Genomic DNA, 27,173 nt, shown 5'->3' on the forward strand with positions numbered 1-27,173 from the left:
AAAGTAAATGTTATCTCTGTTTTTTAATTTTTGTTTGGTTTGTTTTTGCTTTATTTTTTGAGATTCAAGAATTGAGAAACACGCAAGGAGGCTAACAACGATATATCTGGAAAAGAATGCTGAGTAGTGGCTCTGTTATTTCCCACTGATGCTGTATTCAGCACAATGAAATAAAGATAATCCTTACCCAAAGGAGAAAAGAGCACTGACAGAGTGGGTTGATAATTTGTTTTGTTCGAGTTGGAAAAAGTACCCAAGTTTTTAAAGTACCCAAGTGCAGTCACCTAATTGCAGCTCTGGTTGAGGAATTGTATATCTGAGTTGTGCCACCCACTGCTGACAGGCCATGCCATGCTAGCACAACTATACAGGCTTCTAGACTGGAGCTGGATGGCAAGCCTTGTTTTCAGACTAAGTGCCATAGCAGGCAGAAACAGAGAGAGACATCTACACATATAAACACATACTCGATAGGTTTGTAACAGTGCGTATGCGCTTAGGCACCTACTCTTAAAACACTGTGAACCTTAAGTAACTACGAGTACTCAACAGCTTCCTGAAGGGAGTTTGTGATGAGGAGGGGTTTGGCCTCTTCTCCCAGGCAACAAACAGGACCCAAGGAAATGGCCACAAGTTGTGCCAGATGAGGTTTAGGTTAGATGTAAGGAAAAAAATTTTCTCTCGGAGTGGTCAGGCACTGGAATGGCCTGCCCAGGGAGGGGGTGGAGTCGCGTTCAAGAGGTGTCTGGATGAGGAGCTACGAGATATGGTTTAGTGGCTTGTGGTAACAGTGGTAGTGGGAGGACGGTTGGACTAGATGATCTTGTAGGTCCTTTCCAACCTTGCAATTCTATGATTCTATGACACATCTAGAAATTCTGATACACATAGTGCTTGGTCTTACACCTAAATATGCTGTAAGATCTGTCCCACTGACTGTCAATGAGACCTTAAGTACTTGCGTGGCTCAGTTCTTTTTGAAATGTGATGTGGGGTTCTGTGCTACATCAATATTGTATTAGTTCTACTGTTAGCCACCTGAAAGGGAGTTCAGATAGAGGATAACACACACAGTCCCTAAGAAGGCAGAATTTTTACTGCTGTCCATTTCAGCTTATGTCCAAGCTCACTTCCTCTTCCGCTGTTTCCAGACATCATGCTGTGAAGACAAACAGAAAATGCCCAAGACAAGGAAGGATATATTGCAGTCTGTAAGTGGTGTTGCGCAACCGGTCAACTGACAGCATAAAGCAATGTTTTCTGCAGGGCAATGGCCTCTCACCTGGCAGTGGTGCTCATTCATTATTCTGGGGACTTCCAGATTCACATTAATGAGATCTCTGGTGCCACTGCCAAAATTTTAATTCTCTCCTTCTTTTTCCTGCAGTAATACAGATAACCTTGGGCTTACAAACAGATCTGCAGTGAACTCGAGACTCAGTCACTACTAGACTGCTGTCAACAGCAGACAGATGAGAGCCAGGCCTACTTGATATGTTAACAGTGTCTCGTGGCTGAATAAAGGGTTGATTAAGAACAATCACTGTAGAGCAGTCTGTAGAGACTGTGCTACCTATGACTGAAAGGCAGACCGTGCCCCTTCCTTACCATTGGAGGGATTTTGATTTGACTGGAGTTATAAGCATATTTATGAATTCCAGACTTTATTATTCTAATTCTCTGCTCCTGCACATAGAATTGTGAAGTTTCAAGTGAAAGTGGATTCAGAACATCACATCTTTTCAAAAGCACAGCCTGCAACAAATAATTCCTCATCCTTTACATCCTATTCTCTTCTCTGCTGCTACTCTGATTCCTTTGAGAAATTGAAAGAGCCTGTTTTCCTTTCCAGTGCTTCCCAGGGGAGTAGATAATCTACCCAAGGGTTGGCTGCACAATCTATCATTGGGTTCCCCCATAACAGCTCCTTCCCAAGAGGCTGGCCTGTGTTCCTCCACAGCACAGGAAAATGGACACATTTCATCTGTGGGGCAAGAAGTGGCACTTATCAAGGGAGAAATACACCCCTCTGCACTGCAAAGTCCATTTTGTGATTGAACGTGTCCTACCGGTGGGTGGTGTGGCAAGTGGCCAGTGGCTCAGTGGCTTAGCCATCTGGTGAACGTAATGGCTAGTGTCTCACACAGAGAAGAGATTGTACCTGGGTGGGTACAAGTCGTATTAAATGATACCATATCTGAAATGACACTTCCAGCCTTGCTCTTGCAAGAAGGTTTTTCCCGAGTTGTTTAGCTGCTGTATCTGAAAGGCAGCAATTCAGTTGCCAGGCCTCTGAGGGTCCACTGATTATTTTAAGAGGCTCCATGAGAAGTAATTATAAGAAGTGAGCCTATGTCAGTCAGTTGAGATTCATTACAGGAGGAAAATCCTTAGGGATCTGCAAACTGGAAAGAAAAAAAAAGCTGAAAACCAGAGGTTTAGGCTGCTGCCCTCTTCTTCCTTCCTTGAAGCCTCTACTGACAAGGTACAGAAAAGCTTTCAATTACTGCCAGAAATGACAGAAGATGAAGGCACTCAGCACCTTGCACGATCAAGAACTTAATGACCTTACTCTTCCCAGGCTCTGCTGCTGACAGCAAATGAACGGATAGCTCCTGCTGCTCCCACCAGCCTGGTTCTCTGTGTCATCCACCTACACACACTCACACATTCATTCTCTCCCTCATAACTTATTCATCCAATTTATTTATTTATGTAGGTCACTTTCGATAGTGATTTTTACAAATAGTGGTGGAAGTGGAAAGAGCAAGAGAGAAACAGAGTTAGAGAGAGAGTTGGTGGCATGAAGGGAACGGCAGGGGAAGCTCTGCTGCTGAAAACAAGCTGTACACCAGAAGATTGTTCTCAGTTTTCTCCTCTGTCAGAAACTAAGCAAATTCCAAGTAACATCAGCTTGACAAACTTTCTTGCTTGAGACAAGAAGGCTGGCTGATTTACTCAGTGTTTCTGCAGTTGCTCATGCTCTACTGTCTGGATTTACATGGTCTTTCTAATTGTTGTAAGGGCATTAAGGACTGCCTTTTAGAGATCTCAGAAGACTGCTTCTTCATCTATAGACCATTGTTTTGGTTTTCTGGGCATGGAGTCATTTAGTCATTAATTGCATTTTAAATCTTTCATCCACAGTGATCTTTGCAGTAAAGAACAGGCACATTTACATTGCCTAAGTAATGTGTATAAATTAGGCTACTCCCCTTCACTTACTTTTTAATCACTCCCTAAATGAGATCCCTTTTCTGTACTGACACCACAGGAAATCTAGGGAAATCAGCTTCCTAAAGATGCAATTAGACAAGGTGAGTTTAGCTGATCTTAAGGCTTTCTGTCATAGAAAGAAGCAATCCTGTTCTTTCAACTTGTTTCCTTTTTCCTGTCCTTTTCCTCCATCTTTCCCCTAATTCCACTCCTTTGTTCCTTGTGCATGCTTCCTTGTAGCACATTTGACACCCACCTAACCCATCACTGAGCTAATTCAGCTCACTGAACTGGCAGAAAATAAATATAGAGAAGTGAAAAAGGGACAGTTTTCAGCTGGGTTAATAATCAGCCCGGTGAATATGAACATCAGCACAAGGGTGTCAGGATCACATAGGAATCAGTGAGAAGAGCAAGGAAGATGGACCCTTTTCACAATAGAAAGTGGTCCTAATAGCTCAGTTTGTCGCCACTAATGGTGTCCTTTGTTGAGAATAGAATCTAGACACCTAGGAACAGAGGAAATTTATCCTCACTGTTTTAGCTACACAGTAATGCATTTAGATTTCATTTTCTTTGCCTTCTATACTCAGCTGGCATGTTCTACCACAGTTCAGGGCAAGAAAGTGTTATAGGGATCCCCTTCAAAGCACAACACTACTAGACCTCTAAGATCATCTGTCTCTAGGAGTGCTAGGGCAATTATGTGAAGCACTGAAAAGCAGTAATTATCAAATATGATCTGCCCTGTTATGGCGTCTAGTGGAAGAGTGCAAAAGCAGAGCTAGCAGCAGCACAGTACTTAAAATGTGAACACAATTCCCTTCTGGAACAGAACTGTAGGTAAAATCTTGGCTGCTCCATCTTTTGATATCTTCAGACCGAGGCAGGACGCTTTCTTCAAGACACGTCATGTCAAAGATGAAGTATACTCCACTGAATGTGTTATGCTCAGTGAAACTAAAGGGGCTGTGATACACAGCTGGTCAGAACAGACATAGTCTCTAAATATGTAAAGAACTGACTACACAAAGAGATAAAAAGAAAATAAAGCAAGATCTTTTTAGTAATGAGCACAATTCCCATTGTTCTTTCAAAACAAAAGAGGACTTCTCCCTACTCCATCTCAGATAGTTTGTCCCTACTGGATGTACCATCCCCCCTTACCTAACACGAGGACACCTCCCTTTCTTTTGATCAATGGATATAGACATAGAAACAGCAACCACAGAAACTACAGGCTCTCCCTTTGATCAGAATAATTTCTGAATGTACATGCATTCTCCTAGCAATGTACTGGAAATGCTTTTGTCATTTCTGCCTCTCATATTATGTGGAGATGTTATGTGCTCTGCCCCAACCTTTCATGATCAGGCTGTGATGGAAGCACGCGTAGCATGCACACATCCAGAGGATGTACGTCTCTTCATGGGTTAAGCAGAACTACATTTATTTCCCGTTTTCACTATAGCTTTTTACATTCAGAATGCATGCAGACAGAGTCTGAGCTGTAAAGTGGCATTTGTCCTAACAATAGGTTCAATACAAAGCACCTTTCTGTGAGAGTCCTTAAATCATAGTTCTCCAGTGGCCTCATTAGTACCCTAGTTAGTTCTCATTCCCATCAATCACGACAAGTTACTGAACACATTTCTGCCACCTCAATTTAAAATCACTCCACCTTCATCTGGCTTCCTACCGTTTCTTAGTTTCTCCAACTTTCTCCCTTTTTTTCTATGACAAACCACTTTTTTTTTTCTGAGCCAAAATTTCTTAGTCATGGTTCTGCCCATGGTTCTGCCCATGGTTCACTGCAATCATAAATAGAGCCCAGACCTGTAGCAAGTTGCTTTCCTGTTGCAGCATCATGAATGCAGCACTGTGTTAATTTGCCTTTTTTTTTGTGCGTAGCAGATTATCAGTCTTCAACAGAAAGGGCTTGGATTACTCCTCAAAAAATGAGGAGTGCAGGGAGAGTCTTCTGATGCACTGAGATTTTGGAGTCAGGTGTCAGAAAGTCCAAGTGGCAGCTGCTCTGCTTCAGGAAATCAGTTGCTTTGAGATCGTTTCTGTATTTGAAAAAGAAACTGCACTCTGAAAAGAGGGACTAAGCATGCTATTGAATGAGAGTGTTCTGGACTAGAAGACAGGCCTTCCTCCTTTTCTTAGGAAGAAGGGACATGACAACTTCCTTCTACGTTGCTCTTTGCTACTTCTGAACTTCCTGCATACTGTGATTTGTAACTCTTATCATAAGAGAGTATAATGGCCCTGGTCAAGTCCAGCACTTCCTGCTGCTACAGACTGTGTACATACACACCTCCACCACCTTTATCTGTGCAGATGTACACATCAGCTCATCTGGGCATCAAAATCAGACAGAATTCAGAGCATGCAAAGAATCTAAGCTCTCCCATACTCAAGCAGCCATGTCAAATATTTCCAACTGAAAATAATAATAATTATCATTTTCCTACAGAAACCATTCAGTGGGACATTCTTGTACCTTGCTCTAAATACCTACCTCAGATACAGTGGGCTTTTACATACCACATCTCTGTTATCTAGGTAGTATTAGAGGGAGATTTTTTAATACATGCTTTTAAGCGTAGATTCAGAAAGAAAAGTCATCAGAAAGGATCCCTGTAGGTTTCTTTCTGCTCCTGAGCAGACTTTAACTGTGTGATAAGTCTAGTTAATACTCGTGCAGAGTATAAGTTTCCAAAGGCCTGTTCCAGAGAACCCTGATTAGATAATACATAACAACAAGGAGAAACCACGGCTTAGAGGACTTTGTTTTCCTTCGCTGCTCGCTAGAGGCAGCCCAAAGCTAAATAAGTCTACTGGCTGGGAGATAATGGATCAAGATAAAACTATGTGCAGACAAAATAGGGCTGTTTATACTTGATATGAGTATGCCTCCAGTTTTCATGTGGTCAAAAATGATAAGCTACTCTGTATCAAAGGAAGAAGCACTATCTTCAAAAGACTCAAAGCCGATCTTTTCAAATTACTGTGATTGGGTACTTGCACCGCCAATCCGATGAAGGGAGGTAACCCTCTGGCAACGAGCCCTGCATCTGTGAAGGTGACTTCAGCCTCCCATAGTTTCAGACTGCAAGAGGTTCAAGTAGACAAAACTCTCATCACACTGCAGAGGCAAGGGGGGAAGGTAGGCCTTGAACTCTTCAGCCTAGAGTGCAACAAAGACATTCAGCCAACTTAAAAATGCCACGTTAAGGGGAGAGGGAGGAAAAGCAGGCATTTTCAATGCCATTTCTAAATTAATTTGGTTAAATCAATTGTCAAAGCCAATTCTAAATTAAAACGAGAAATAGAGTGTTGCCTTCCACTGCAAGGAAGATATGGGCTGAAAGTACTGCTGAATTGCATGATGACTTCTAAAAATACCAGAATGCAATGGATTAAGTGCAAGTGAGTTAATAAGGTGTTACACTTCATTCTGAAGGCTGCTTAAAATTAGCTGTGAATGTTCCTTCGCTTGTCCTAAATACACTGCACTAAGACACCATTTTTTCACCTCTTTTAGTCTTACTTTGAGCTGTTGCACTGAGAAGTCTGGCTCTGGAGGCACTAGAGAGAAAGACAGCTTTGCTGTTGCTCGTCTTTCCAGTCATACTTTCAAGCCTGAAGAAAACAATTCCAATATGTGACATATAAAGGTGCAGCTCAGCCACTTCCCCAATTATTTATTCAGTGTGTAGTACAGCGCCATTATACAAGGGCTTCTATTTTCTTTTGAGAATCTCTAAACAACTACCAAGCCAGGTGCTGCCTGATGTCACAGAATATGATACATATCCCTTCGGCAGAACAGGCAATCATTAGTTTGATATAATAAGTCTGTGTTTCCTGGAGAACTGGGATTCTTACACTGAGATGTAAGAGCGTGCCCTCAACTTATATTATCTTCCCAAACTGACACTGGTTGGAATTGCTGCCTGTCTGCTCTTACGGCTGCAGAGAGCAACCTTCTCCTCTCACACAGAAGTAAAATATACTATAATCTTCCACCAGATCAGTATTTCTGCAGTGCTCCAAATGTAATATTCTGCATTTTCACTGCACTTTTCTTTCAGCTCTAACGGATCTCTCATTGAAGAGTATTCAGAATTCACTGGCAGTCCACCATGTTTGCAACTAAACATGTAACCAGCTCTTTGGTTTCTGGAGTCAAACACATCCTCACATTCCTTTTGCCAAAGCTGACATCATGGACAGAGTTCAGAAGTTCAGATAACTCTCTGCTAACTTCTATAAAAGTGTGAATTTATGCTTTCGGGAAGAAGGAAAAAATAAAAAGAGCCAATTCTAGAAGCTGTGCCGCCTTGAAGTCCGGACCCTGTGCTACAGCATCCTTCCTGCAGAGAGAGTCCGGGGTTGTCTTTAACATCCCCCACAAAGCACTGAGCTGGAGTCTGAGTGGTGGAAGGGAATGGTTTTAAACTGAGACAGGGGAGATTTAGGTTGGATATTAGGAAGAAGTTTTTCACTCTGAGGGTGGTGACATGCTGGAACAGGTTGCCCAAGGAGGCTGTGGATGCCCCATCCTTTCCCTGGAGGCATTCCAGGCCAGGCTGGATGTGGCTCTGGGCAGCCTGGTCTGGTGGTTGACAACCCTGCACATAGCAGGGGGGTTGAAACTCAATGATCACTGTGGTCCTTTTCAACCCAGGCCATTCTATGATTCGATGGTTCTTGTACACCATCCTACACTAGAAATCACAGAATCGCAGAACTGTAGGGGCTGGAAGGGACCTCTAGAGATCATGTAGTCCAACTCCCTGCCAAAGTAGGCTCCCTATGGCAGGCTGCACAGGTATGCATCCAGGAAGGTCTTGAACGTCTCCAGAGAAGACTCCATAACGTCGCTGGGCAGCCTGTCCCTTCACATTCCAAATTCTGAGAGGAGAATGGCTCGGGCACATTCTCCATGTACATCTTTACTTTTGAGTGAGCGTAAGGGCCAGCATTTAAACACTATCTGACCACAGCTGCAGATCTACATAGCAATTAAGCATGTTCTGATACTCACCCTTGTCTTAGAAGAGCACGAGTGTTTGCACTGTCTGAATGCAGGAGCCAGCAGCAGTTAAATACAATTGAGCGATTTCTAAGTTTAGGACAGAATACCTCACAGCTGCAGTCCTTCTCTCACTGTGTATGACTAATCAGATCGACTTCCCTGCTAGTGTCTCCATCTCCTTAGGTATTTGTGCAAACAAATCCTTTATGCCCAAAGTACTTCCATGTTGGAATAAGCACTCACTCTGCATTTTTCCTGCATATGTGTAGTCTTTCAAAATCTGTGAATAACACTCAGGAAGTGTTAAACAGGGAGAAATCACAGGTTATGGGTGACGTTGCCAACTTTCTCAAGGCAATGACTGAGCAGTGCAATTCATCACCTCACTGCCATGAGCTAGGTCAGGGGTTCTTTCTCCTTTGTTAGCTTTTCAGAGATGTGGGATCTAGAATGGATGCTACAATTTTGCTCCTGTTTCAGAGTTACGTGTGAACAAAGCATTTTTTACCCACAGAAGAATGCAGTTTGTGTGGCTGAAGTAGTAAACCGTGTACTAATTAACTGAATAACAATAATAATGAAAATACACTCTTCTGGAGATAATGAGACCTTTAGCTACATTTAGTTCCAGTCTGACAGAGACAAACCAATTTAAAATTTACAGTGAATATCAATATTGTTAATAAAGAAGCCCAGAAATCTCAAACTAACACGGCTATGTTCAGCATTTAAAAAATAACCCATGTTTGGGTTATTATAAGAAAGGGGACTTTTGTAAATTCAAATCAAATCAATGATTCCATTTTATGACTTGGAGAATGTTTCTTTTCTTGGGTTGTTCACAACATATAATTAGAACTGTAGGGTACTTTACTACACCCCGTACAAGAGATGCTCTATCTCACAGTGGCACACTGTTTCACAAAGCATAAGCGACTGCCAGAAAACTTCCAATCTGCTACTATGTATTTTCGACCGTTCCAAAAACAGTTGACAAACTAAATTATATGAGCAAACCACATCAGAAAAGAGAAATAACTTATCTAAAAACTTTTTTTTTTCAACGATTTGTTCCCTCTGTACCTGTTTTAATGAAGTGAAAAAAGCACTTGTGCAATGACCAGCCACGAGCCTCTTCCTGTAACACACACAAATACACTTTTGCAAAGAATGCTTTACTGTACGTCCAATAGCCCTGCACAGTCACAAACCAGTGATTTGTGTCATGGAGTACTGAACTATCAAAGAACAACGTAATCACTGATACGAAATATAAGCCATCAAATCATTCATTTGTTCTTCCCCATTTTGCGATTTCAAGGTCATCAGTATTTTTCAACTGGATTTTTATCATAACTGAAAAAATCATATGCTCATGCAAATGCTGTAACAGAAGAGACTAAACTTTTTTGGCGACTGGAATGCACTTAATGTATAGTGATGCATGTTATCTTATCTGAATTTAAATACGTACCTCAACTTTTATTGAACACAAAGCAGAAGCACTGTAAGTTCACAACGTGTGGCACTACAACAACTGGTGTTATATCTGGGAACTCATCTAGACCATATCTGATTCATTGATGTCTTCTGAAAAGAATGTTTTCTGAAAAGCCTTCTGAAAAGGATAGAAGTGATGAAAATTTTACTATTCATAGAGCAGTCTGGGTTGGAAGGGACCTGTAAGATCATTTAATTGCAACGCTCTGCAATGGGCAGGGACACCTCCCACGAGACCCACTGGCCCCATCCAGCCTTCATAATTTATATAGGCATTTTGATATAATATTGCTAAATGTCAGACAGTATTTTATAAATTAACAACAAATTTTTGCACTACATGATATTTGTGTGCAGTTATTTTTTTTTTTTTTTACTATTGAAAGAATGCTTAAATGTCAAGTCCCTGGAGACCTTCCAGGTGAGGCTGGATCAGGCCCTGGGCAACCTGATCTAGCTGTGGTATCCCCGTTCACTGCAGCGGAGTTGGGCTAGATGGCCCTCAGAGGTCCCTTCCAACTCTAAGGATTCTATGATTCTATGAAGTCCAGGGGGTGCCTGTGTGATAATTCTCTGATTAAAAAGATTGCCAGAGAAACAGAACATCCAACTCCAAAACATACAAACACAGAATGACTTGTAGGGTGCAATATGGTCTGCCTACCTCCCATTCAACACTTATTATACAGCTACAAAGAACAGTAAATGTCTAACTTCTCTAGAAATCTGAAGTCACCAGCAGTCCTTCCCTCTAGCTCTATCACAGTTAGCTCCATGACTAAATAGCAACAAGCTTTGAAATCTCCATGTGAAACTGGGCTTCTAGGCTCACCATGATGGCAACAATAAGGAGCCAATATAGAATGCCTACCTGTATGCTGGAGTAAATGTTATTTGCAATCATGACTGTCATTGTTCCATAAATGAGGAAGTTGAGGCACAGAGAGGAAATTTGCCTGGAGTCACGAAGAATATAAATAATAATGTTGGAAGGAGAATGTGACATTCTGATTCCTTGGTGTTGTCTGCACTGGAAAAAAAAATGGCAGTACTTAAGGGAGGATTGGGTATTTCTGTCCCAGAAGCACAAACCTTCTTTAAGTCAGACTAATCAGTGAGTTACAACAGCTATGCTGGGGGCAGTAGGAGAGCAAACGTGCCTAGCCAAGCAGAACTAAACTTTCCCTCCACTGGGAAATGCTTCCTCATGTCTTTCAGGTACTTTCTCTGTGGGGTATGAGATCACAGTGGCTGTTTCTGGCCTGTTCTGCTGAACGAGGGGACAGGCTGCAATGCTCTGCAAGAGCATAGCTTCTCTTGCCCTGTGTGCCCTGCCAGGCACTCCCTTTGGTTCCCCTGCACTGCTAAGACTTTTCCTGTGCTCCACGGCCAGGAGAGCCAAGCAAGGCTGAGCAACAAGCGAAGTGCAGCAGCAGGCTGTGTCCTGCATGTCGGGTGGCAGTGCTGAACGCAGGTCCCAGTGGCGCACAGCTGAGTGTGTGAGGTTTGTCTGGTCTGCAAGAACGGTGGGAGACAACTGCGTACACAAGACCTACCAGGTCTGGTTTTGGACCATTACTGCTAGAAAATGTGTTGTTGGCTTTACATGGAGAAAGACTGAAAACTGCTCAATTATGAGAATGAATACAAACAACAATACAGAAATCTGTCTTTAACTGAAAAACCCACACGAACACAGCCAACCTTTTCCTCCCCATAAAGGGGCACAGACACTTTCTTAGCAAAGAGCCAGTAGGAAAGTGCAATAGTAATCTGGGATTGTTAAAATTTCACTGATTTTAAAAAGTGGTCAGCAGCACATTCAGAAGCTTCAGTAAATGACTGTAATCACAGTAACAAGGCGCTATAGAAAGAGATCAACTATTCTCAATCAACTACAAACAGAAACATAGGCTACACCTGACAGATGAAATCAGGCTATATTTTATGCTCAATTATCCCCTTACTGTTGCAAAGTGCAAAATTCTGTAATTTCCCATCAGTGTCTTCCAAAACACACACAACTGTACCAAAGAATACAATTTGGACTAATTTTTAGTCCTTTTCATTGCTTCTGCTTTACTGCTCTGCATAAACGCACCATTATCTTGTATCAGGAGTCCATTTTGTTATTTGGAGAACTGTATCTAGAGTGCTGCTTATCTTGAAACATTAATTTAAAACATTTTCTTATCTACGTGCAATAAACTCACCTATATCATGACTGCAGGTCCAACTCCACAGCCCACAACTCAGTATACCATTTTTCACTCACGCTCTGAAATGTTAAGAAACTGAGTACCTGTAAGATTGCAGGAACCAACAGCCCCAGTCTGAACTGAAGCTTTGTCGTCCTTTTTTTCAACTCGATAAATCCAAACTCAGCCTGTCAAGCTTATGGAGAACTGTAAATTATACAGAGTTTATTCATCGTCTCCCTAACGGCTACATAATTGGCCAGGTCTATATGAGAGCACTGTGCAGTGTTCTCTCCCTCAAATGTCCTGGTACTCTTCCCAGTAATCTTCACAGGCTTTGCTTCCTTCCTCCCAGGTGGTGTGCCTTTGCCACCACAATAAGCTTCTGAAACCTGTTTCCAATTTCTTTAAGCCAGGCTTTTGAATTTAGATACAATGCTGATCTGTCTTAGAAGTGCTTATACAAAAAGAGGAGCGCTGCCAGCCTCAGAAAGGCAACAAGAAGCAAAACCACATATACACGCATTTCTTTTTTCCTGTGTAATATTTAGGCCAGTCTCTCGTTTGTCAAACTCCTTATACTCATCTCCAGCTTACTGTTGAAGCAACAAATCTTGCAGCCTCCCCATATCAGAACTGTCTGCACACAATGTGTAAGCCTTGACCTTCTGATCATTCTCTGTGGCTGCTCTTCCTTTCCTTGAAAGCAGTATCAAGAGCTTCCTTGTTTCTTAAGCAGCCATGTGAGGACAGCTCAGCATGATCCCCGCAGTGGTTCTGATTAACTTCTCCAAGCAAAATAGGCAAAGGCAGCTTCCTTCAGCCCCTCCCCAGGCTGAAGAATTCACCAGGACTAGAGCAGAGTACTGCAGGAACGACCCTCGAAGGGTCAAAGCCAAATTGTATCACAACAAAATTGCATCCCAGCCATTTCCACGTGTCTTTTCAAAAGCAAGGTCTCAAAATCACCGGGAATTTTATTCTAGACTAAACTGCGAGAGAAAAGATGGGAAGAGGGAAAAAACAATGAAAAGCCTGTATTTCTAAGATACAGCTCTCATAATGCATAGCCAAATCACATTCCAGTCCATGTACATTGGAATTATCTTCAGCAGTGCGACTAGATGACCATAAAATGGGTACACATTTATCCATGCATATAGGAGGGAAGAAAAGGCTTTCACACTTAAGAAAATATGCATGTATGCAAGACCTTACATTGAGCGAGCAACAATTATCTGCATCACAGAACTGTAGGAGTTGGAAGGGATCTCTGGAGATCACCTAGTCCAACCCCCTACTAAAGCAGGTTCCCTACAGCGGGTTCACAGTACAGTTCAGATGGTATTAATTATTCCATCCTTCATAATTTAGTTACTTTTTTTAACAGCACAGAGTAGACATCACGTGTACGGGGGGAGGAAGGAGAGAGTAAAACTTAGTTCTAAACACATTTTTCAGATTTTATGAGTGAGAAATTCCCATCCAACCAGCAGTGTCTACCTGCAGGTTTCATCTCACTGCCACTCAAGCGGCTGGCAAACTTCTCTTTGGCAGAGCACAGCACCAAGCTAGCGGGGCTGGCACAACTCCCTTCTGGAGCAATGCAGTCACGTCGCAACCAGCCCTCTGCTGCAGCGGTGTCACAGCCAGGGCAGGCTCCAGCAGCAGCAGTCCGTACATTGCTCTGAGCTCCACGGAGGTTACAGGGAGTGAAGCTGCTCCCTGTCAGCTGGCTCACAACCCGGCGCAATAAACACTCCCTGTAGGAACAGAATGGACTCTTCCTGCCACCAGCACAGACGCCTGTTTATTTTTTGATGGTTGAGCACGCATTTCTCACATTGAAAAATCGTTTCCTTTTATTGCTTTCTTTCCTCCTGGAATGAGATCAGCAAGAGATCTTTAAGTTTTTACAAAACTAGCCTAACTTATTTTTTTAAACTTTGTGAACTGTATGTTTTGGGGATTTGCTTGGAGCCACACGGCAGGAATGTATGACTTAATACTGGTGTGGGCTGTAGCACAGAACACAGGGGATTCACACTGTTCCCCTCCTTATGCCGTGACTTTGGTAACCAGTACACAAAAACCCCATCTCGGTTGTTTACAGACCTCCCCTCGTCTCCCTCCAGGAACGTCAGTTACTTCGGATGAGAGAAACATGCAAAAGTTCACCTCCAGCTTCCCTTTCCCTTTGCTCTTTAGGAATGCCTCGCATGGCCCAGGTTATTAGCCAGGGATGAGCTAACCCCGACCGTGACGCAGACTGCTGCTCCTCACTGCCCTGACCGCACGGCTCTGTCAGGCGCCAAGCCTCACCAGCACGACCCAGACACAACGGCTGAGCCATACCCGCTCCTCGGGGGTGGGCAGCCGGCTCCAGCCCTTTTCCTTTGCGCCTTCCCTACGCAGTTACGTTCCACCCCCCCCCCCATACAACTCAGCCCTCGCAACCTCCCGCCTCCTGTAACCGCATCCCCCACAGCGGCCGCGGCCACCACACAGCCCCGCCCCTCGCGCTCGGCTCCACCCTCCCCCAACTCCGCTCTGCCGGAAAGGTTCTCTTTCCGGTCCGCCGCAGCTGTTCGCTTCCGGTCCCGTGCCCCCAACATGGCGGCAGCCCCTGCGCCCAGTGAGTTCTGAGCGTCGCTCGGCCCGTCTCCTGCCGCCGCCCGCTGTTGCCCGGCGTCCTCCCTGCGTGCCGAGCCGGGCTGTGTCCCGGCGCCGCCGGCAGAGTGCCGGCAGCCCCGGGCCGCCGAGCCGTTCCCGCCTGGGGTTGAGGCGCCGCCGCCGCCATGGCGCCAGTGCAGCTGGAGAGCAACCAGCTGGTGCCGGCCGGCGGGGGCCCCGCGTCAGCCCCAGCCCCGCCGGCACCGGGCGCAGTGACAGCCGCCGCCAGCCCCGGCTACCGGCTCAGCACCCTGATCGACTTTCTACTGCACCGGACCTACGCCGAGCTGACCGTGCTGGCAGATCTGTGAGTGCCCCCGGCCCCCTGCCCGCCTTGGCCTGCTCCCGCGCCTCTTCTCCCCGCTTGTGCCGCAGCCCGGCGGTGAGGAGGCCTCGCTGGGGCCTGACCCAGAGCCGGGTTGGAGCGTGGGGAGGTGGTTGCACCTTCCTCGGCTCCTGCCCCGACAGAAGGCCTTGTTCATGTGGATTTGCCTCTCCTCGGGTTGTGTCCCAGGGCCTGGTGAAAGCTAGTAAGGACCCTGTAGTAAAAAGGGGAAAAGGCTGGGGAATGGAGATTAGATGGATGTAAGCTACTGTAGTCAATGCTCAAGTTCAGTGCCTGGCAGAAAGCTCACCTGTAGTGCTTGTACTGGTGTCAAAATACTTGACAATGAAAAGTAGAAAACTCAGTTATTTTCAAGGGCTGCAACTCCTGAACTTACCTAAGCACCCGTTAAATTACCACGGGAGTGCTTTCGAGGGAAAAATAAAAGACCATTATATTCACAATCTGTCGTGCTTGAAATTGCAAGGGGGTAAAAAAAAGAAAAGGCCAAGAAGAGCTTTCCTGAAAGCCTTCTGTCTCTGAATAAGTGTGCACCTTTTTGCTTGTTTAAACAAAGATTCTTGTGGGGATTGTGTATTTTTTACAAAATCATATACAGAGCAAATGGCAGGGGGACAGGCATGCATATTTTCTTGTAAAGCACCATATCTGGCAAGTATGCAAGCAGAGTTTTGCTTGACTTAAGGTAAGAGCACTCGAACTCTAGAAAGGACAAGGAATTTTACTTTGTCTTGAAAAAACTTGCAGAGTGCCAGTGAAAAGTCTTTGCTGTATGGTTATGATATCTATGGACAGTAATTGATTTTGTACGTGTTCTTTTAGGAACATTTGCCTGTGATGTCTTCTGTGTTTGTTTTATGGTGTAGAACTGGTTCTTTAGACTTGGGTGTATAGTTGAGGTGCAGACTAAGATGAGTAGAGTGAAGAAGAAATGGAGGATGCTTTAGGTACCCTGATTCACCAAGTAAGATTTAAAGCTCTGTGGTGTCACCTCTAAAAGTGGATTGAGCTAGATTTTTCCACCGTATTTCTCCATGAAGGATGGATTTGGCTATTAAAAAGTCCAACTGGAAAGTATTCTCTTCCTTCCCTTCAACAAAGAGCTCTTGCTCCTTTACCAGCATTGTGAATGAAAAATAACTTTGAAGTGAAGTGCCAGTAATAACTCTAGGTCATGAGAATACAGCCCCTTTTTTTCTGCAGTAGTATCTGTTGTGCAGGTAATTGATACTGGAGTATGACAGTTCTTCACTTCTAGACTATTGAAAGATAAACTGATTTCAGGCAAGTCAGAAACAGCCAAAGTTAATCTTGCTGTAGGTGTTCTATGATTGCTGTTATGTGTTAGCTAACCCTTTTCATAGATATTCATTGGGACTGATAAGTTACAAAGCACAGGTAGTGATATTATATATCATGGCTGGCTTAGCAGAAGTCTTGAGATTTGAACATTCTTCATAGAATGATAAAATGCCTTAGGTTTGAAGGGCCCTTAAAGCCCCTCCAGTTCCAACCCCTGCTGTGGACAGGGATTTTTCCCACTGGATCGGGCTGCCCAGGGCCTCATCCAACCCGGCAGGATACTGGAGGCATTCAGGGCTGCAAGCACGGTGCTGGTTCATGCCCAGTCTTTCATCCACCAAGCTTTTCAATTAGCTTGACCAGTTCCAGCTTAACTGCCAGGTTCTGGCTGTTGTCCTGTGGTCCTGTTATACACCTGATTCTTCCCACTTCCCATACAGTACTCCGCCACCCCTGCTGCTTTAACTGGGCTGCTCTATAGAGCTGTCAGGCTACTTCCTGTATCAAACATGCAACTTAGTTGTATTTAGGAGACGTTTACAATCAGGATTTTTGAAATGCTTTTCATGGGTATGTAGAAATTCTTGTACTGGTCTGAAGATTACTAATAAGGCTTTTTTTATAGCGGTATGAAGCATAATGGGACGATGAATAACATACTGTCTTTTTCCTTTTTATTATAGATTACCAAGGAAGACCGATATGGAAAGGTGAGTTAAGATAAGACGGTCTGTAATACATGTTAAATACAAAACCTTGTTTAGGATGTTAAGATTAATATAAAACTGTCTCAAAGAAATATTTTTCTCCCAATTTTAGATTTTCTGCAAGAAAGTAAGCCTTATTTGTCTTGCTGTCACTACATAGTTTGAAGATTTTTCTCAGCATAGACAACAATGTGTTCTTTTGTTGTTTTGTTTCATTTAGTTGTTGTTTGGGCTTTTTTTTTTTTGCACAGTCCAGTAACACGATGTTGCTGTTCTATCAGGTGAAATCTGTTAAGGGCATTTTTCTCTTAATTACAATGGGACTTGAAGCAATGAAGTGACAGTATGTCTAATAGGAAAGGGAGATAGAGAACCTAGATTCTAGTTAGTGTGTTGAATCTTGTTCAATAGTAGTGGTTCAACAAGGTAAAGACTTCTTGTCTACCTTTTTGGGTTACGTGTCCTTCTTATCATACGGCACCATTTGGTACCTATATTTTTTACCTGTTTGGTGTGGTTTTGAAGTATAAGGATTAGTTGAAAACAAATGTAAGTAACCAGAACAGGCTTTTTTGTTCACTTGTTTAATCCCCTCTCTTTCTCCAGCAGATGAAAGAACTTGATTTGTTTTTTTTGTTTCTTTGAGTGAACCCTGAGATGTTATTCCTCATTATTTTGAAGAAGCTTCATTTCTTTTGCTATTTGCGTTAACACCCTTATTGACCTAATTTTATCTGGAGACATATAACAGCTCTGTTATTCCTAAGGATACAAAGAATGTTAATAAAGAATTCCATGTAACAGGATGGTTGTCAGTTCAGTCATCTCACATCTTCTAAAATTCTCATAACCTGCTGTGAAATTAATCAGAATCTCAGGAATTCATAACCTGAAATGGTTCCTTGCACATCCTTTTTCTTATGTATAGTATTTTATAAAGAGCAGTCTTTGCATTTTAAATTATCACCATATTTGCTGAAACAATGACATTCAGCTTGGGTCCAGAGCTCCCTCTTACTGGTGTGGAGGCTTCTCCCATCTACACATCAAGGATTTTGTGGTCAAACTGAAACCTGCTTTGCGGGGCACACCTGTTTGAAGCGACATGTTAAATCCTAATGGAATACAGGTAAAGGAGAGTAACGCAGTCTTCAATGCTTACCTTGAATCATAGAATGGCCTGGGTTGAAAAGGACCACAATGATTATCTGGTTTCAACCCTCCCTGCTATGTGCAGGGTCACCAACCACCAGACCAGGCTGCCCAGAGCCACATCCAGCCTGGCCTTGAATACCTCCAGGGATGGGGCATCCACAACCTCCTTGGGCAACCTGTTCCAGTGTGGCACTGTGTCCTGTAACTGAAAGCATCTTGATGTTAAATGCTCGCATCCATGTTAAATTTGTCTTATTTAGTTCTTCTTAATGAAGTGGCTCCCAAGGACATCTGTTAAGGAGCACAGTTTATCCAGATTATTCTGTTGTGTTGGGTATTTATGTTTTGGTTTGGTTTTGGTTTTTTTTTTTTTACTAAGTTCAAGAGCTGCAGTGGCTGCAGTAGTTGTGCTTTAAGCACTGTTTCCTGAAGTTAGCCCAGCGACATGGTACACATATTTGGGATGAGGATGTGATGGTGTTATCTTCTAATAAAGTTCATATAACATCTACATTTTTTTATGGTGACAAGCTAAAAGGTGCTATGGGGGGAAAAAAAAAAAGCTGATAGGAAATGATGAATCGTAATATGAGATGACTTTTCTTTGCAAAGCATTATTTATTCACGTCACTGTCACTGATAGGAATAAATCACTGCAGTGTATTTTTGCAACGAGAAAGATAAGCGGTTGGATTAAAATCTGTAGTGTTAGTGCTATGGTGTAAAAATAAAGTTGAATGTTGGGGGAAGTCCAGGGGCTTTCTCACTGATAATGTTTGGTATTTATTATCATCTTTTCCTTTATCCTCCAATAAAGTGTAGCATGAGTGAATTATTTTTCCAAGTACAGTAGCGGCTGTATGGGATTTTAACTGAAACTTGGATTACAATGACTTTGCAAGGCTGTATCTTCTGCTGTGGGGTAATAGATGGTAAAGCTTTATGCCTCTGTTCCTTAACAAACAGTCCTTGTTTGTTCTTGTTCTTACTCTTCCAACAACTACACGAATACATTGTTTTCCTAAAGGAAAGCAGTTTATCCTGGTTTTGCAGAGGTTTCTGAAGCAGTCTGTTACTTCTTGAATCTGCAGCAGACTACCATCTAAACAGAAATTCAGAACTGCTGTAAAAACAGGTTATTCATAACTTCAACAGTGCAATTATTACACATCTTTCTTATGAAATATTCATTTCCATTTCTTGTTAATTGCAAAATGGCTGCTGGTTCATGAATTTCATAGATGCACATAATTTTGGTTTGCAGGGCACTTTGGAGCTACCTGGTCCAAACCTCTGCCTGAAAGAAAAGACATAGACTAAAATAAAAGTTGTTGGTTGTGCAAGGTCATACGGTGTTGAGCTTTAAACATATCTTCAAGATAGATCTCCAGCAGTCTTTGTGGACAACCTACTTCAGTCTTCAAACAACTTGTGTATTTCTTTTGTTTGCTTTTCTAATGTCAAACCAGTGTGTTCCACTGATTTAGTTTGTGGCTCTCGTCCTTCATCCTTTGCACTTCTGATAAGAGTCTGTTCCTGTTTTCTCTGTAATACTCCTTCAGATATTTAAAGACAGCAGTAGTATCTCACCCATAGCCTTCTCTTCTTAGGTATAAGCAAACAGCTACTTCAGTTGTTCTTTGTATCTCATGTGTTCCAGCCTCTAACTTGCTTCTGTGTGGCAAATATCTTTCTTGGCTAGAGACTTAAAAACTGGATGTAGTGCTTCAGATGCGTTCAGACCGATGCTGACTCCAGTTGAAGAAGTGCTTTCCTTGAATTAGGCAGTGCTTATGCTAATACAGCTTGCTGTAGTGGCACATTGCTGATATCTGTTCATTTGTCCACCAGGACTCTCACATACATTTATGCATACCTGCCTGCCTGCTACTTAGTTCTCAGGCTGTGCTTTTATGTAAGGCTGTTTGAGTCCAGGTGCAGGACTTTGTATGTGGTTTTGCTTCATCGGGTTTCTGTCAGCTAGTCTGTCCAGCCAGCTGAGGTCCTTTTGTTTTGTCCAGTTTGGCATCACCTGCAAGCTTCCGAAGGCTGGAGTCCTTCACCTCACGTCGGTTGATTATGGAGGTGTTTAATTGTATTGGCCCCAGTACTGACCAGTAGGGAACATGAGTAGTAGTCACCTTTAAGGAAGTTCAACTGGTAGCTGGTCAGCCTTTCATGTTTGGCACTGCAGCCAGTTTTTCATCTAGTTTGTAGTCCACTGGTTCCTTCCATATGTTACTAACTTGGCTGCAAAGAAACAGTAGGATATCTTGTCAAAAGATGCTCAAAAGGTTGTGTAAATACATCTTCCATTCTCCCCTTGGTTATGGAGCTGGACAGCCTATAGTAGGCAGTGTTGATCAGGGATGATTTGCTCTTGGTAGGTCTGTGTGGGCTGTTCCTGGGCCACTTTCATGTTTTTTGTTTACCTGAACGTAGCTTCTGGAAAGATTTTCTGCCTACTTCTTGTTAACTGAGCTTTGGCTCTCTGGCATATAGGTCCTTCTTGAAGATGGACATGTTGTTTGCCTTGTTTCCAGTCACTAAGACCTCTTATTGCTATGGCCTTGGGGGAACAATAGAGTTACTTTGTGCTTTCAGAGGTCAACTCCCTCAGCACCCTTGGATGCATCCCATCTGCTCTGATGGCTTTTTGTATGTCAAGTTTACTGAAGTAGTCCTTAACTTGATATTCTTCTACAGTAGCTAATAGTTCACTCCCCTGGACTCTATCACTAGGCTGAAGGATGTGAAATACCTGAGATCAGAACTTAACAGTAGAGAATATACTCAGTCCCACAGCTTTGTCTATGCCAGTTTTCTCTTGCGCCGCTGAGTTCTGGACTCATGTTTCCTTGGTCTTTTGCCATCTATAGACCTGTAGTATAGAAGTTCTTCTTGTTGACCTTCATCCTTTGCTAGTTTTTTTTTCTGAGTTCTCATTTTCTATGCTTGTCTCTGCGTGCTTGGCTGGTTTCTATGCATTGCCCTCTCCCACCTTCTTTGTACTTCCTATTTGCATTCAGTTTGTTCAGGGGTTTCCTGCTCAGTCAAGCTTTCTGCTCATTGGAACAGACTTTGTTAGAAACAAAGCTTTAACGATTCTTATTTATGTTAAAGCTGAATTATTTTGAAGGGTTGTTTCTTAAGTGTGGTCATTCAAAAGCTTTTTAACGTGCTCCGCTTTGCTTTTATAGGCCTTGTAAATGTACTATTTCTGTAAACTACATCTTCATTGAAGGCATTTTTTTGTGCAGCCCAACATTAAGTTCAGTATCTATAATGAAGAACAAAGGAACACAGCAACACTGAAAGACTCTCGGGTTCTTCAGAGAGGGGTAGATGGATGTGAATTCCCAGTGCGATTGTGATTTGAAGGTGACAGCCGTGGTTATGGAAGCAGGGTTTTGTCAATTAGAACTGACAGGCTGCCTGTAACTTCATAAAGTAGTATTAATGAAGCAATTCCTGGAGTACTCCTTTCAGTAATTTTCATTATTAAATCGCTGTGGTTTTTTTCTATCTTTTATCCATCTTTGATTTCCAGCTATGGAAAAGCACTCTGAATTTTTCTTGCTATCATGCTTTTTGTCACCACAGAGTTTTGATTGCCATAACTACTTCTATATTTTAGCTACTTCTATGGGGAATTTGTTTGAAAGATTACTGATGTTCTCAAGTCTCACTATAAATGTCTTCCAAATTCCATTGTGGTTCTGTGAACATTTAAAAAATTTTCCACATCTTACTTTGATAGTGTAGTAGCTGTCCTAATAGAGCAGTATGTACCATAGCAGCTTGTCTGCCACTTGAAGTTCTAACATCAGGCTATAGATTAGTCTAGAATATATGCTGTGTAATGCAGGGAGATTACTAGCTTGATGCCCAAGCTCTCGGATGAGGTTTGTAGTATGTAATGCAGGAGACTGAGCCAGATGGTGTTAGTGGTGTTTCTGGCCCAAATACTCACCCGGTACAATCAGATTATGCTTTATGGATTGCACAGAAGGTTTTACCTCATTACACAAACACATTCAGCAGAAATAGGCTCTATCTGTGTTATGAGTATGTATGTTACAGGTTAGGATCAGAAGGAGGTGCAATTTCTATTTGGTAGAAGCTAATATCTGTTGTGGTAATGAATATGTGTTTTGTTCAGTTACGCTTGTTGCTTTCAACTTAAATATAAACCCTGGGGAAATCTTGATAATTCAATTGAGTTCACTAGTGAATTGTTTCTCTTAAAATCAGTAGTTAATTCACGTGAATGTGCTTTTTTGTTTCCCCAGACATTCTTGGTTGGTTAAAATCCCTGTATGTCGTTGGCATTTAGGTGCTTAAAATAGTGAGCTCCATCTTTTTTTTCCCCTGCTCTGTTTAAATAAGCAATCTATTAGTGATTGCCTACATTAGCACAGTTAAAACTTATGATAACTGCTTTTTTTTTTCTTTGATGGCACGCAGTTGAATTGCAGGTTAATTACGTGTCTGAGCACCAACTTAATGCATATTTGATTGTCTTTTGTTTCTACAGAAAAATAGAAATAGTGCAGTTTGCAAGCCGTACTCGTCAACTGTTTGTTCGTTTATTAGCCTTGGTCAAATGGGCTAATAATGCTGGAAAGGTGGAAAAATGCGCGGTAAGTTGGCAACAGAGTTGGGTATGAAACAATCTTTAGTCACATGGGATTTTGGTACCATCTAATTTTTCATTAATATAGAAGTTGGAAAAGACAGAGCTGTGTTTCACAGCAAATGAACGTTAAATGATAACCAATTTCTCCCTATTGAGAAGTTAAACAGTTCTTAACAGTTCCCAAAAGCTCCTCAGTTATTTAAAAAATAGAAAATTGTGCATCCTTTCAAGAGTTCTTAAACAGGACAGAGAAGATGGTGATCTCAGTGTGTTAGTTCTTGCTGTGATTTTAGTTCTGTTCTTAGTTAAGTAAGAATAAAGCACAGTGTTGCAAACACCAAGCTTTGAGTGACTGCAAACAAGTTAGGTTGGATTCCAGTAGCAGTCATCAGATAAAAGAGCTGTGAGGCTTCACAGATCCTCCACAGCACCAGAAGTGCATAGATTGAAAGTGTCCTTGCATGCAGACGTTATGGCAGAGCACTCATTCTTTGTTTTGTAGACGTGATTCCTAGGATTGGAGGGGAGTGACAGAATCATCTCTGTCATATATTAGATGAGCTGAATATAAAGAACCACTGACTTGTGCATTTTTGACACTTTCCTTTTTTCCTCTCCCCATCTCCCTTTGTCCTCTACAGATGATATCAAGTTTTTTGGATCAGCAAGCCATTCTGTTTGTGGACACTGCTGATCGTCTGGCTTCTCTAGCTAGAGACGCTTTGGTTCATGCTCGTCTACCTAGTTTTGCTATCCCGTATGCAATTGATGTTCTGACAACTGGATCATACCCTCGCCTACCTACCTGCATTAGGGTAAATAATATTACAGTATTACTTGGTGTGGGAGTGATCCCCATCAAATGCACCTTAAAGAAACTAGTTGTCTGCTGTGTGCAAATGGAAGTGTAGTTTGCTACAGGCATAGTGAGGCTCTGTAGTGTCAACTTCTGACAGGAGACACTTCCTATTTGAGCAAGGAATCCTTTCCTAGTGAAACATCCTCCTGGTTTGAACTAGCTCATCTCTGGAGTGAATATAATAGCAACTCTTCATTTGATACTTTGTGTTTGTACATGGTAAGCTACTACTTACTTACCATACTAGAAAAATACAGTGAAAAAATGAGATACAAACACCTGTTTTCACAGAGGTTTTGGCTATAGCACACTATATTTTGAGGTGTAGTAAACTACTTATGGCTCTTTCTAATGCCGTTGTCTTTTCTTACTGATGAAATGCAGAATAACAGAATTGTGCAGTAATACAAACAATAATATCTGCGACTTGGAACTACAGCTACAGATAAGGATTGGCTTTCAAATGTTAGTATTTAAGAACAAGTTTAGCCTAATGTAAGGCCCAAGATTGTTTCACTGATCAGTCTCAGGCTAATTAAAAATAACTAGGGAAAAAAAAATGAACTCCAGATTAAGGCAATCAAAAAATACTGTAGTGGCCTGTGTAATTGCATTTGCAGACTTCTGGTCTGGGTCGTTTTTGTCATTGCTACTGGTAATGTATGAGATGTGTTTGAGATGTATAGATATTTTTTTAATAATTTTAACAGGATAAAATAATCCCCCCCGACCCCATTACAAAGAGCGAAAAGCAAACCACCCTTCATCAGCTGAACCAGATTCTTCGACATCGTTTAGTGACTACAGATCTCCCTCCCCAGCTGGCAAATCTTACAGTTGGTAAGAACTTCAGTCACTTTTTGAAGAGCAGTTTATTGGAGACTGACTTAGTCGTTACTTTAGTGCTTAAAAAAAACAAAGCCAAAAGATAACTTAAGTGAGATTGTTAGATAGGCTTAATCTAGTAAGATTGGAATTCTGTCTCTCTGAGACATCAAATTATCTTTTTCCCTTTTGAAAAATGAAGACACCAATAATCTTGCTGGAATAATCATTACGTTCAAAAAGAAATCCTGTGCAGGTAGTGGTAGAATGGTGCAGAGACTGCCTTGAGCCTTCATCAAATGTATTATGAAAGGTTCTCCCCTTTCTTTCAAGATAAAAGTGCTCACTGCCTGGTCCATGTAAGGCCATGCAATTCAACTGCTTTCTCTTAAGTTAGTTTAAAAAAATCAATTTAATTGAACTATTGGATATTTTTCCTAGAAACTCTTTGAATTTTAACTTAAGCACATTAATGTTGGGGTTTTTTTGGTCTGTATTAATGTTCATCTTCATGAATTAAATCTGTTGATGCTTGTGCGCACATTTTATTCTGTGGCTCATTGCAGTACCAGATCTCTAAATTATAGAGATCTGTTTTCATTTAGTCCAAGTACAGGTTGATGTCATGATGACCATTTTTGATCTTAATGATGTGTAAATGGATTTATAACTGAGTCGTGAGATATTTCAGTCAACTAAACATTTCGATATTAATTTCTGGTTTGACGCTAATTTCCTTTAAGAGCATATCTGGGATGCTTTTTAATATCCAAGTTTAAGTTAAAAACATTAGAATTTCCATAGGAATATTTCTAAATGTCAAGAATTGTAAAGATGTATATGTGGCGTACTTGCTAGTTGGTTGAGAAGAAGATCAACCCACACTCCATAGTAAGAGCTTGTACTTTGTCTGCTTTGCTTCTCATTTCATTTGTGACCTTTCGTACATAGTTTTGGCTGCCTCTGTTCTCATGATAGCTATGCTCACAAAAGTATAAGGATGTATATGTCAATTACATAAATAATGTACATAATCTTTGCTTATGAGCGTATATATGAAGTATGCAGAAGTGCGTCATTTCCACATGAAAATGGAGTTAAAATATTTTAATGTTAAATAAATGCTTTGCTGTGAAATGTGTTTCCAGTGCTAGATTTTAGCCTAGGCTTCCTATCTGTGAACCTCTTCTGGATGTTCCCTGAATATAGCAAGGAATTGGAAAATTTAAGCTAGCCATATTGTTTGTGTAACATCAGATACTAGTAGTCAGCTCAGTGTAACTTTGTGTTAAAGCAGTACAAATGCTGACAAATTACTGTAACAAAATGACCGCTGTGCAAGTCAGTTGGGGACTTCTGTCCCTGCTGCTTATTGGCACTGGTATTGTTACATAAGCAGCTCTCAAAACTTCAGAGTTGAACATAAACATATGCAGCCGGACAGAGTCTATAGGGAAGTAATTCATTGAGAGTGCCAGGAACCACTGCACGGGTAGTATGAGGCATCTTATGAGACTGAGTGAAATAAAATATTTTTTCTTCCTTAGCCAATGGTCGTGTGAAGTTCCGAGTCGAGGGGGAGTTTGAGGCCACCTTGACAGTGATGGGTGATGACCCTGACATCCCCTGGCGCCTTCTCAAACTGGAAATCTTGGTTGAAGACAAGGAAACTGGAGGTAATAAATACAGAAAACAAACTTGACACGTTCATTTTAGCATTGTTTTTCTGTGGTGTTGCATAAGTCTTGCTTATGCAGCGTATTTTGCATATCACAACTTGAGATAACAAAGCTGCCTATACACGTCCAATTTTCACCTTACTCTGTATATTTGAGATACGTTATCAGTGGTAGTCTGTGACAGTATAATAGACTTACTGAAATTTCCACGGTAAACCAAGGATTGTGTTACGTTGTTAGAAATTCAGGTATGGAAGTTTCTTGGTACAGTTATCTATTAATGTTTATTTATTTTATTATTTATTCAAATGTCCGTTTTCACGATGTCTAATGTCAATGATTTTGAATTTATGAAAGATGGTCGAGCCTTGGTTCACAGCATGCAGATCAACTTCATCCATCAGTTAGTCCAGTCGCGGCTGTTTGCTGATGAAAAGCCACTTCAGGACATGTACAACTGTCTGCGTATCCTTCTGGAAGTTCCTTCTGAATAAGCTGTGTAATGTAATCTTGCTCTTTTTAGTAGGTGGAGGCCAAAGAATGCGGTTTCCCTATTAAGCTAAGGGAAAATGTCCGGAAGAAGAGTAAAAATGATGGCCTTGGAGACAGTTAAGCTCATTTGCTAGCATGTAAAATTTCATTTTACATACTTGATCAACAAAGGTAAAGATGAGGTACTTGAGACAGCAGGCTGCATGGTAAGGCAGTGAAGCAGCAGCTGTTTGTACATACTGATTCTGGAGATAGAATAGGATGCTGACTTAAAAGGTATGAGAGCTTTCAATTCCTACTATAGAACCATAGTAATATGATGATGTTTACTGTACAGTGTGTTAACTGTATTACACCTGTATCAATAATGAAACGGGATATAGCTTGTACAGAAAACCAGTGCAGTGACTTTGTATGTGCAAAGGACAAATTACTTGACGATATGAAATAGTTTTCAATGAAATAGTTTCTGCAGAAGCAAACACTTCTATGTTATTAATGGGTGATCATGAAAGATGGGCTTAATGGTAATCAT

The 27,173-nt window shown here is 41.8% G+C and overlaps 1 protein-coding gene and 1 long non-coding RNA gene across 7 annotated transcripts in view; one reads left to right on the plus strand and one right to left on the minus strand.

Moving 5' to 3' along the window:
• Nucleotides 1-848: 848 nt before the first annotated feature.
• On the minus strand, nucleotides 849-14,406 carry LOC107056757. Of its 3 annotated transcripts, none has more exons than XR_005847154.2 (4): nucleotides 14,140-14,406; nucleotides 11,977-13,841; nucleotides 10,635-10,793; nucleotides 849-9,881 (listed from the first exon to the last, which is right to left on the minus strand). It is a non-coding gene; the product is annotated as an uncharacterized LOC107056757 (long non-coding RNA). The 3 variants fall into 3 exon arrangements; XR_005847153.2 differs by having other exon boundaries at nucleotides 849-9,401; nucleotides 9,738-9,881; nucleotides 10,635-13,841; XR_005847158.2 differs by having other exon boundaries at nucleotides 10,635-13,841.
• A 141-nt stretch (nucleotides 14,407-14,547) lies between these two features.
• The window catches only part of MED14 (mediator complex subunit 14), a 40,370-nt gene continuing 27,744 nt past the window's right edge, over nucleotides 14,548-27,173 (plus strand). For all 4 annotated transcript variants that reach the window (XR_005847160.2, XR_005847161.2, XR_005847162.2 and 1 more), the window contains exons 1-7: nucleotides 14,548-14,941; nucleotides 16,966-16,992; nucleotides 22,682-22,787; nucleotides 23,425-23,598; nucleotides 24,353-24,482; nucleotides 26,015-26,143; nucleotides 26,504-26,611. Coding sequence is in view for 1 of the 4 variants with exons in the window: in XM_416776.7 (XP_416776.3) it covers nucleotides 14,760-14,941; nucleotides 16,966-16,992; nucleotides 22,682-22,787; nucleotides 23,425-23,598; nucleotides 24,353-24,482; nucleotides 26,015-26,143; nucleotides 26,504-26,611 (856 nt within the window). In the remaining 3 variants the exon portion in view is untranslated. The remainder of the gene's footprint in view (nucleotides 14,942-16,965; nucleotides 16,993-22,681; nucleotides 22,788-23,424; nucleotides 23,599-24,352; nucleotides 24,483-26,014; nucleotides 26,144-26,503; nucleotides 26,612-27,173) is intronic.

Source organism: Gallus gallus, chromosome 1, assembly GCF_016699485.2.
Source record: "Gallus gallus isolate bGalGal1 chromosome 1, bGalGal1.mat.broiler.GRCg7b, whole genome shotgun sequence".
In the NCBI taxonomy this organism is placed as follows: domain Eukaryota; kingdom Metazoa; phylum Chordata; class Aves; order Galliformes; family Phasianidae; genus Gallus; species Gallus gallus.